Source organism: Mauremys reevesii, linkage group 10 (genome assembly GCF_016161935.1).
Source record: "Mauremys reevesii isolate NIE-2019 linkage group 10, ASM1616193v1, whole genome shotgun sequence".
Taxonomy (NCBI): Eukaryota; Metazoa; Chordata; order Testudines; family Geoemydidae; genus Mauremys; species Mauremys reevesii.
In genome coordinates, this window is record NC_052632.1 from 22,668,479 (window position 1) to 22,680,703 (window position 12,225).

At 44.9% G+C, this 12,225-nt stretch overlaps 1 protein-coding gene across 3 annotated transcripts in view; it reads right to left on the reverse strand.

Moving 5' to 3' along the window:
- MYO5A (myosin VA) overlaps nucleotides 1-3,697 on the reverse strand; it is a 191,132-nt gene extending 187,435 nt beyond the window's left edge. For all 3 annotated transcript variants that reach the window (XM_039492800.1, XM_039492799.1, XM_039492798.1), the window contains exon 1: nucleotides 3,640-3,697. In XM_039492800.1, the coding sequence (XP_039348734.1) occupies nucleotides 3,640-3,666 (27 nt within the window). In that variant the 5' untranslated portion in view covers nucleotides 3,667-3,697. The remainder of the gene's footprint in view (nucleotides 1-3,639) is intronic.
- Nucleotides 3,698-12,225: the final 8,528 nt, after the last annotated feature.

Sequence of the window (12,225 nt, forward strand, 5' to 3'; positions counted from 1 at the left end):
CTGTTTGTGCAGGGAGAGCCCCTGGTAGGCCCAGGCCAGTTTGTTTACCTGCCACGTCCGCAGGTTCGGACGATTGCGGCTCCCAGTGGCCGCGGTTCACTGCTCCGGGCCAATGGGAGCTGCTGGAAGCAGCGTGGGCCGAGGGACGTACTGGCCGCCGATCGGCCGAACCTGCGGATGCGGCAGGGAAACAAACTGGCCCAGCCCCACAGGGGCTTTCCCTGCACAAGCAGCAGAACAAGTTTGGGAACCACTGATCTAAACTAATCTATACATGGCTCGAGCCTCAATTTAACAAAATCAGTTTAGGAGATAATTCAGTTAAAATCATAACAGCCCCTGGTGTGGCCATTCTTATTGCGGATTGAGTCCATATTAACAATTTTACTTAGGTTGTTATGTGTGTGGGGGTACATATGTAAATCTTGGGGGGGTGCCCCACTGGCTCCAATTTAACTACACCGTTTTTTAATTGATTTCTTTAAAACCAGCACTCAAACTGTATGTCTACAAAAGGCCTAAGGATGTGTTCCTGCAAAGTGAATCATGTAGGCTCATTTTTACCCTCACATAGAGTCTCACAGAAGTCAAAGTCTTCAGGACTCTGAGACATTTGCTGCTGCAGTAATGGACCTCTTCATTAATTCAAAATAATTTGCCCACACACTGAGCTAAGGAGCTCCACACTTCATGGTTTTGATATTCAATATACATATCTGTAATACCAAGTATGATCCTTCCACTGCACTACTGAACCTCTGACACCACATAAGTTACCTAATATTTGGTCCAGTCCTAAAGTAATTCCTATCCCAAGATACAGAAGCTATGCTAAGTCCCTTTGTATCTATGTTAAGTCTCATTCCCATTAGAAGCCCTGTGTACCTTGAAGAACTGTCCCAAGTGACTGTCCTGAATGTGCTTACCTCTAGTGGAGAGATGTGAAAGCATATGGTTTTAAAGGCGGCAAGAAGAGTTTGCAGTCACAGCATAAAGGATATTTTCCAGGAGTGAGACTGATTTTAGTTTATTATTTTTTAAATCCTCTACTGGGGATTATACCCAGTCCTTGTTTTATTTTATTAGGTCTTTTTCACCTCTGCCTACTGTGGTTTTAAATCCATTGTTTATGTTCATTAATCAAGAACCATGCCACTTTAATCTGTTACTGCTATGCTAAGGAGGACACCTAAACATTTTAAACTGGGGAATGGGAGAGTAGATATATGGAGAAAACTGAGGTGAGTTTGAAGGGGGAAAAAGACATTTTCCCTTTTAATCAGCCTGAGAGGGCTTCACATTTATTAGACGCCTACAAACCAGAGGCAGAAGGCAATGTTCCTCTTTTCAGGGTACGTGTACACTGGAATAAAAGACCCGTGGCTGAGCTGACTCAGGCTTGCGGGGTTCAGGCTGAGAGGCTAAAATTGTTGTGTAGATGTTAGGAGTTGGGCTGGAGCCTGAACTTTGGGAGCCTCAGCCCTTGTGGGGTACAGAGCTCTGGCTCCAGCCTGAGCCCAAATGTCTATACAGCTATTTTACAGCGTTGCAGCCCAAGCCCCATGAGCCCGAGTCAGCTGACCTGGGCCAGCCATGGGTATTTACTGTGTAGATGTACCTTAAGCCTCCTATCAGGGTGTTGCCCCAGGATAATATGGCATTCAGTCCTTTGTATCAGCCTTTTATAGGTGTCTAGTGAAATTTTCAAGCCCTGCTACAAAGAGTGTGAAGAGTTTGGTTTGTACTGACTATTTATCTTCAAAGCAATGCCCATTATCTCTCTGTTTGTGGGTGAATACCAGAAACAAGGTGAAAGATTTCAGCCCATCTAAAAAACAAATGTGCTATTCCATTTCATTCTCCCTCCTTAAGCAAAGAACTAGACTGATCATCATCAAATATGTTCAAAAGTGACCCCAGATTTGAGATTGGGCATCTTTCAAAAAGACATGATTTAGCTCACCCAGAAGTTATTGACTTAATGCAGGAATCACTTGGTGAAATCCTATGGCCTGTGTTCTGCAGATCAGATTAGATTACAATGGTCCCGGTCACCCTTAAATAAAGTAAACTGTGGAGCATAGATTTTACCAGGTTTTGTTTTTTAACATGCGCTCTCTCTCTCTCACTGTCTAATTTATTGCTAATACATAACATGTCCATTTCAACAGACCTTAATTTGCAATCTTTCCTGTCATCAAAATCTACATACTGCTTTCACATTGATCTTTCCATTGCATGAACTGATGAGATACTAAATTACAGGACGTAAAAACATTAGGAGATGATGTCTGCTTGACTAGTGTACCCTACTAAAAAAAGTAGTCTACTGCCTCACTGCTGGCACTAGAGATTCTGAATCAAATCCAAGAGTCAATATAATCTAAATGTGCAGTGTCACCAAAAAAGTTAATTTTAATCAGTGGTGCTGAAGCTAGGGGTACTGCCACACCCCCGTCTTGAAGTAGTAATGACAAACACCAATACGTGGTTTCCATCAGCGGCACTCCCACTACACAAATGGTTTCAGCACCCTTGGTTTTAATGCTAGAGGGCTTTCTACCTCGTATGTTTCAGCAGAAGGTTTTAAGGAATTGGATAATATTTTTAGAAACGATCATGATAGCTGAACAACAGAGACCAATGTAAAATAATAAATAAAAGTCATTTTAAAAATAACCGCAGCCACATACCTAGAGTATAGATTGTTCAACTATGCTGAAATGGTTGTTCTAATGTGGTTTGTGCTATGTCTGATATGGGAAGGCTATAAGCAGAATTTACATTAAAAAATCACCAGTATGAATCTCAGAGCCTGGCTTATTGACAATGGAGCATCAAGGTGACTAATGCCTCTTCCTGTGAAATCCAGGAGGTTTATATCTCTGTCTCTTCACTCCATTAGCATAACCTAACTGTCCACTGCCTCCATATCCCTACGGAAGAACAGAAACAGAGGATGAAAATCCATGTATCTCCTAAACTGCAATTCTTTAGCTAGCATGTGGAGTAAAACAAAAGCCATCTGATTACAATCAAGTCGGTGTGACATCCTTAGCCAGTGAAAATATATTAGAAGGTAAGTGTTCGAGCAAACATGCAATGGAGATTATGACTATTAGCCCTTTTTAAACAGACGTGTATCCATATTGGGAAGGAACAAGGTTAGAAGAGGCGGCAGTATACATGATAAGGAAATGTCCACAGTGCTACACACAGCGATGCTCTCCCTCCCTCTTCCTGAGCCCTTTCACTTTCAGGTCAGAAAGGGGGCACAGGCGAAGTGGGAAAGATGCCGCTGGAAAGGATCATGAGCGAGGTTCACTCCCTGGCTCCGTCACTTCCTGGCCGCCTGGCGCTGCAGAGCCGCTGGTGCGCTGGCCACGGGGCTGCATGAAGGACAATCGCTGCCCCCGGCGAGCCCCTGAGAGGGGGAGCGCCAGGAGGAAAGGGACAGAGATCCGCTCGCCCCTTCCCTCGCTTCCCAGCACCCGCCCTCCGGGGACCGACCGGCCGCCACCCTTTTCATTCATTCATTCCCCCGCCAGCCCCGGGCGGATGGGGAGGCTGGTGCCCGCGGCAGGGGGCTCTCTCCCCGCCGCCCCCTCCCCGGCCGCATGGGGGGAGCCCGGTCCTTACCTTTGTGTAGAGCTCGGAGACTGCCATCGCGCTGCCGCCCTCGGCTCCCGGGCGCGGCGCGGCGCGGCGCGGCTCGGCTCGGCTCGGCGGCCAGGCAGGCGCAGCCGCTCCCTGCCCCGCCCTGCCCCCGGCTGGCGGCCCGCGGGCCCGGTGCGCAGCGCGGGGATGCTCAGAGCGCCGGCCCGGCGCGGCTCGCCATGTTGTTAGTTACCTGTAATGCGGGGACGGGGCTCGGGCTGCTCCGCTCTGTGCATTGTGGGTATGAGGGATGGGACGGGAGCAGACAGCCCCGGCTCAGCCTCTGTCAGACGGGCCGCGGCGGCTGCTCGGTGCGTCCTGCCTCCCGCCGGCTCCACGGGGGCGGGGGGCCACGCCGGGGAGCAGCCAGGGCTGGAGGCTGAGACAGCAGCCAGCGGCGGCAGAGGCGAGGGGGGGACCAGGTCCGGGGAGCAGCCAGCGGCGGCAGAAGGGAGCAGCCAGACCTTCAAGCTAAAGGATGAGCAGTGGAAACAAGGATTGGTTTTCATTTAATTTTTCTACTTAATTTTGTCCAGGGCGGGGTCTCCCCCTCCTCCTCACCGGGAGAAATTGCCTCTGCTCATTGTATCTAAAACATGAACAGGCTCTTAGGGGTGTGTGTGTGCTCTCCTTCCCTTTTCCTCTTCCCCTCCATCCATCCTCAGCAAGGGTGGTGGGAGAAGAACCAGCCCCTCCGACTGCCTAACCCCCAGGACTCCCTCAGTCCAGCCTCCCAATTTGGAGAGGCTAGATCTACACCACTACTACCTAGTGAGTGCAACCAGGGCTGGCGTTAGGGCGATTCCACCGATTCCTGGGAATCGGGCCCTGTGCCTAAGCGGGCCCCTCAGCGGCCGGAAGAGGGGCCCTGCATCCTCCGCCGAAGTGTCAGCGGAAACAGTGGCAACCGATTGAGCTGCTGCCGAATTTGCCGATGCCTTCAGCCGCATTTCGGCAGCAGCTCTTTCAAATCAGGCCCAACATGTCCTAAAGCCGGCCCTGTGTGCAATCTCTCAGTGGAGAGCCTGGGGCAGCCACCCCTCAGGTGGTGGTGGCTAAAGGGGAGAACTAAGCCCAAGGCACCACTTTGATCAGTTTCAGCCAGGGAAGGAGGGTGGGGGGCAGGAAGACAATGTGGGGGGCTTGGCTGGGCCCCTCCAGGCAAGTGCATCTTGAGGAAGCCCAGCCAGGGCAGTCCCTGGCCTGCCTGATTGCACCACTCCCAAAGGGATGGAGCAATTCCTGGCCCCAGGACCAGCTTTGGCTGTACTCTCAGCTCAGCCCAGCAAAGTCACCTTCCAGCAGGCTGGTGCATGCAGCCAGGAGGCAGGGGGTGGGAGGAGTGGGTCAGGAAGGTGTGTGCGCGTTAGGGAGTGTGGGTTCAGGGGGCAGGACAGTGCTGGGCAGTTGTGGTGGGGCTGTGGGCAGGGGTGGTGTTGTGCAGGGCATTGTACATTTGTAGGCAGGTTGGGGGGGCACTGGGCATAGTGGGTCCGGGGCCCTCTGGCCATAGGGAGTTGGGGAGTGTTGGGCTGGGGAGCTGTGTGACATGGCATGGGCCCACCCCCAAGAGGAAGGGGCATGCTGCCAGCCCAGGGCCAGGCAGGCCATTGTGCATCTGGCAACTGCCAGTTTATAAATAGTGCCCTCGCATTGGGCAAACCCCATGCCATGCCCCATTACCCCTGGCTGGCCCCTCGCTCCAGGGCCTGACCTCCCCATTGCCCTGCTCCACTGCCTCCACGGGGGGCCACAAATATGTTTGGTGCCAGACCCACAAAAGGTTAATCTGGCCCTGTCTTGAAGGCAGACTAGGACATTGTACCTTATTCGCTCACTTCTGGGAACTGCTCTGTAGCTTTTCTTCCTTACCCCAATCGTGTAGTGAATAGGGACAGACAAGTGCCCCTTGTTTTTGGCAATCTCTGTTATAGGCCCAAATTCTTAAGAACCTGCATGTACCAAAGCTAGGCAAACAAATTCCACCACACAGGCAGATCCAAATAGGGATATGCACATCTTTGAAAAACTGAGCATCTGTCAGATTGTAACAGGAAGAGAAGGCAAAAGATGGCCATTATAATATAGACTTGCAAATATGGCTTCCACTGTGGAAGTCAAGAGAATCATCTCAGCAGTAGTGAAGCCTGTGCACAGCAGCTGTTGCTTTGGCACTAGAGTCCACATTCAGGTTGAATCTTGGAAGGAGAGCTGCAGTGCACTACACGTACTTGCTTAATAAATAAATAGTTGGAGTCTCTTCCAGTGTTGGTTATGGCAAAAGTTCTTTGGAAATAGAAATGAAACTATACACCTCCCAAGAACATTTTTCTTCCTTTTCCTTGGGAATGCACCACATTGTTCAAAATGGCCTGTTATTAAAACACACCCTCTCAGTGCTTTAACCACCACCTTAATGGCTCTGCAAACTTCAAACACTTTAATCTTTTTAAATGGGACCTTTGGATGGAGTGGATAATTGTGCTTAAAGAGCAATTTTCAGCTGAGAATCTCAAAGCATCATACAAATGTGAGGGGTAATCATTATTAGCCCTGTTTTACAGTGAGGCACAAAATGTCAATGTGCTCATAATCACACAAAGCCATTGGCAGTCAAGAATAGAACCAAAGTCTCCTGACTCTCCATTAGTACTCTGACCACTAGTTGTGTTCCCTTCCTTACCTCTGCTAAGTGAAGAAGAGAGAGGGAAGACAGCAAAGGGAAATAAGGAAAAAGCTGGAGAAAGAATGGAGCCCTATTTCAAATATCTTAAATACGGGTCCTGGATCTTTGATCATCACATGCTAAAAGGAGTACCTACTGATGTTGGAAGGGGGCAGAAAGGAGCTGACGAATGGGAAAAAATTTAGCATATTTTATGATGCTGGTTCAGCAGGAAGTTGTAGCTGTTTAGTGAAGAGTAATAATCAAAGGAATATATTCAACTCTGTCAATCTGTCCATGATTATCAACCAAATTATCATCATCGAGTTCCTAGGAGACAGGTTGCCATTATCAGAACCGGCATCCCAGCAAGAAGCTATGGTTTGAAGGGGAATGAACTACCTTCTTATTCCTGCCAATTAATCTTCCAGTTCAAGGTTCAGGCTTTTTGGCTGAGAAGTTTACACAGCTGCTCCTCATAGCCGTTCTGTGGATAAACAGCAAATGTACTTTAGGACCGTCAAACACCATTCATAAGCAATAAACTTTACAAGTTAGTGTTTTTTTAGTCTAATTTTAAACTGTGATCATTGTCCTTTCCCTCCCAGCATTTCCTATGGGCCTCTTCTTGCCTGTTTATCCTATATTCTTCACTGAATTTCTCACTCCCTTGGAGCTTGTCTCTTCCTGACCACAAGACATGCCTTCTGGTTTTTCCTATTCTCTGTCATCATGGCCCACATACTTGTCTCCTCTCTCTGATACTTTCATCTTTCACTTCATCTGGGTACATGAACTTACTGATTTTTAAAAGGGACCTGAATTTTCTCTCTGTGTACTTGCTCAGGTATAACATCTACCTTGTTTCTTTGGGATGATGCATACGTTAAATGCAATCCAAAAAACCTACTTTCAGTAGCTTGATTGAACAGTGGATTATTGTACAAGCCCTTCACAGTTGGAGCCCAGGATCCAATTGTAATTACAATTACAAAAAAATATTTGCCTGTACCCGAAACACACTAGTGGTTGGGCACAATTCCATCTGAACTAGGATTTCAAGACTGTTAAGACAAGGATTTAGAGGCAGTGACAGTTTTTAGGAACAGCCTGCCTGTAATATACCTAGATGCAGTCAGTCACTTGACAGGGTTCTCATATACACTATTTTATACTGGATTTCAAATTGAGGCAGAGAAAATGTTGCGAGTTATCTTTCCAGACATTTAGAATAGGAAAATACAGTAGAAGTAAAAATTTTTCCAAAAGATTAAAAAAAGCATTACCCAGTCATTTAAAGCTCTCTTGCGTACACCCATTTTGTGATCTGGTTCAACTGTTGAAGAGAAATTCTGCTCCAACTTCAGCCCCATATAATTCCATTTGAGCCTTTAGGCCCAGATCCTGGTGTGCAAGGTAGCTTTCTTCATGCCACACTATAACTTTTGGATTCTTTAGCTGGCCACAGGACCACCGCAGGATAGGGGGAGTCATCCAGTGGAATTGAATCAATACATGCTGCTGGCATAGGTGGCATGGAATGGCTTGTCTATCCCTGCTGATGGACTGGGCCCTTGGAGTCAATGGCAGTTTAACTTAGAACAGCTTCTCTAAGACTATGTCTACACTACAGACCTTACAGTGGCACAGCTGTACCGGTACAGCTGTAAGGTCCAATGTGTCGCTGCTCTATGCTGACAGGAGAGAGCCCTCCCAGCAGCATAATTAAACCACCCCCAATGAGCAGCAGTAGCTATAACAACGGGAGAGCCTCTGTTTCTTCTGCAGAGTTGATTAAGTGCAAGTCCAGGCTCATAATGTAACATAGGCTATGTCCACACCAGCACTTTTGTCGGTGAAAAGCTGTTGGCCAGGGGGGTGTTTTTTCACACCCTGGACCAACAGAAGTTTTACCAACAAGAGTGCTGGTATGGACACGGCCTGGACTTACACATAGTCAACTCTGCAAACGAAACAAAAAGCAGAGGCTACATTCCTCCACCCCTCCCAATATTAAACTGATCATGCATTCCAAGAATCTATGCTATGGTCTCTAGTTGTGGGAAATAAGCAAGGACAGCTTCCTTCTCACCCAGTACCCACATGCCAGTCATAGTTAAAAGCCTCTGACTACTAACCAGAGGAGGGAGGAGGCTTTACCATAGGAGACAGGCAGGAAGAGACATGCTTTTATACATCCTTCACTCTTGAGACAGATGTAGCCATAGGATGTGTTGAGCAGTCTGTACTAAGTTTTGGGTTTCTGTGAGCTTTCAGAAAATAGACATTTAAGCTGCATGGTGGAATATACCAGCCTTTTGAAAACGTGTCTTGACTCTGCTATGTATGTTCTAATAGGAATTCATCACATCTTTAAGCAAAAGTGCTAATAGCCGACAGCACCCCTTTGAGCTTATAGAAACACTATCCTAGAGTTCTGACCAAATCTTCACAAAAGTTCGCAGCCCCCATTTAGGCACCTACATGACAGGGCTAGATATTCAAGAACGCGTAGTAACTGGAAGCTGCTTCATTCTGAAGTGTTGGACATTATTTTCTTAATGTTTCACTCAAATCCAGCTAAAAACTATAATGGGAATTCTCTTTCACAATAAAGAAGGGCTTGTATTCTATACAGGTTGGACTTCTGCCTCCATATCAAACTAACTCCACATTACCAGGATTCACCATTGGTGGTTATTTCACGAACAGAGGAACATCTTAGGAGCATGCAGTAGAAAGACACAGTAATGTCTACAGCTGAACAACTACACAGGAGCAAAGTTTTAAAAGAAACACCAGTTACCTTTAAGCTACATAAAGATTTAAAACAGGCCACTAAAGCTTGTTTTTATTTGTAGGTTTTTTAAATATGTCGCTATTTCATAACTTAGCAAATAAAAACATTCACAATACTCAAGTCCTTCATCCAGCTTCTAGAATGGTGGGTCTCAAACTTTTTTTTACCTGTGACCCCTTTCACATTGCAAGCCTCTGAGTGCGACCCCCCCCTAATAAATATATTTAAAAATGTGTTTAATTTAACACCATTATAAATGCTGGAGGCAAGCGGGGTTTGGAGTGGAGGCTGACAGCTCGCGACCACCCCATGTAATGACCTCGCGACCCGCTGAGGGGTCCCAACCCCCAGTTTGAGAACCCCTGTTCTAGAAAATGTCATTGCAAGTCTCCATGCCACATTATTTTGCTATTGGGTAAAGTAGTATTAAAAATAACTCCTGAAAATATCTCCTTTTAGTTAGGTTGGGACAGAGCCCAAAGCAACAACAGCAACAAAAAATGCTCCAGATGCAAATAAAGGAACATACATGTTTAAGTTTGGTAGAGGTTTGTTTTTTTCAAAATGGAATAAATAAATCTCAGTGCATATGCAACTTTAGACAAGGGTGTAGATCAAGACAAAGTTGTTCCTGGAATAAGTAACTGAACATTCATTTAGTGCTTAGTTCAGCTTTGCGTAGGAAGAGTCATGCACCTTTCAACATTCAGGGAGAAGGCTCAAGCTGTGGTCAGACATCCTTTACCAAATGAAAGAAGCCACAGCTGGAAAACTGCATGGTGGAGCTCTACTTAAATATTAAGTAAAATTGCAGCACGAGTTCACCCTTTTATGGAGTGGATTGTATAGGCTTTTGTACACACAACTTGGTTTTCACATCACTTATGGTCTTGGATACAAGGCCTCCATTCATATTTGGTCCCACCACCTCCAAAGCGGCAATGCCCATCAGACTTACTGGGTAATCAATATCTCTAGGTATTGATTAGTTTGCCAATACTACTACCAGCATTCCTTAATATGATCTTTTCAGCAAAGCTGCAGATGGGGTCTTTAGCACAGATATTTTGGTCTAGAGGATCTAAATGAACATAAAAAATGAAGATCAGTACACAGAACTGTAAACTTTGTCCATAGCAATATGGTTGTTTAGGAATTAGGCTAAAACATTTACATTCACAGGATATGCCATTATTTAGGATTTCAGAGAAATCTGTACTCTGACAGCAGAAGTCTAAACTGTCTGTTCTCGCTGGTTAACTACTCAAAGGGCATGGGGATTGCACTGACTTTCAACGGGAATGAAGTCACATCTGTTTCAGCAGGGGCATGAAACTATAGTACAGTGGAAGAATTTTAAAATTTTGCTGTAAAATAGTCTTACAACTGGAAAGACTTGCACCCTGCCTTTTGTCACTCTCTTTGACCAGTTCACTTACACATCAGAGGTTTCATACCAAAGGCTGCATTAATGTGGGAATGTGATTGGCATGAGCTGTCCAGTAGCCCACAAATACAACCATGAAAGGTCAGTATTTGCCTTCATTATCAAGACACACCATTTGAGTGACTAAATATGAAAATATTCTTGGTTTATGGAGTAAGTGAAAATTGAAGATTGAATGCCTTTAAAAAGAGGAAGATTGTTTATATTAACAGTTTTTTTTTGGGGGGGGGGTTGGGGTTTTGTTTTGTTTTTAAAGAAAAGGGCTATCAAGCTATCAAGTGCAATCCGCTACATTATCAGGCATATAGTAAAATAGATTGGTTTGAGGAAAACAGCTGTCCTCTTCTAAACCAAAAAATACTACCTTTCAGTGAAGTCACTTGATTTCTCATGCATGGACGTCAGTCTGCCTTCTCCGAATATTCTGAAAGCCTTCCAAAAGGAAGACACATTAAAACATGGTTTCAGCTTACCGAATTGGTATTTTCCTATTTAAAGTTACTAGTAAAACTTTGGACATCAAAATTTGGGCGTTAAGGGCCAAGTTGAGGTAAGACTATCATCGCAGTGCTGTCTTCTAGATGCAAAGTTAATTCCCACAGAAATCACCTTCGCTCGAAAATGCAAGGCACTGAAACAAGCATTTGTTAAGGAGTTAAAATTTTCAAACAGTAAGTTTTAATTGCCTATGTTAGACAAATAAGCGCTGATATATAAACAAGGTTACATTAAGATAGTTCTGTAGTCCAACATACTAGAAACTGAGGCCCAGTCATACTTTTAGTGATACAGAAGAGCAAGATTTGGGTTCTAGAAATTCTTCATAAAGATTAAGATATGTAAAATGGTTTAGGAGACCATGGTAAAGACAAGACAAATTTGCACATCACAATAAAAACTAAGTAGATCAATTTATTATGTATACTATACAATGTGTATGTTTGTAAGAAGCAATTGACATTTTATCACCTTAACTTCTTGAGTGGGTATAAAGAATATGTCCAACAAAACAGCACTCCTGGAGCCTTTGCACAAACACTGTCTTACAGTACCATGAACAATGAGGGAAGCCTTCAGTGCTATAGGTTTGGGGACATATCTTTGAAGCTGTTAATTAATCCACTTGCAACTATTTTGAATAAAATGTTGGTTCTACTTGCTAATGTATAATAAACCTACATGAGTACTACTAGCTAATCACTGCCTATCCTTAAAGGCAAGATAGGAAAGGGACTACCAGGCTACAGTGCAGATAGATCTCTGAAAAAGGTTATTTATCAAATGGCAAAACTCATATTATACATTATGTACACAAGTTTGGATAGCTTAGTTATCTTGCTAGAGTAAGATGAAGGTAGGTGTAGATTAGCAGTCAAGTTTGATCTACTGTGAAGCGATTATTGGGCTTCATCATTAAGTCTTAAATTAATGATCAATAATGTATATAATCAAACTAGCTGTGCCTGCTGCTGAGGTTTATCAGAAGAGGTTAAGGCTCACAAATCAGTCATTCCCTGGTTAGTAAAACAGTACTTCAAATATGTATTTCTCATGGATCATCTACAATGGCATTTGTTACAACTTTAAGAACTGCAAGCCACTGAATGGACAAGAAGCATTTTGTGTCTAATCAATGGTACAAAATAGTGAATTATA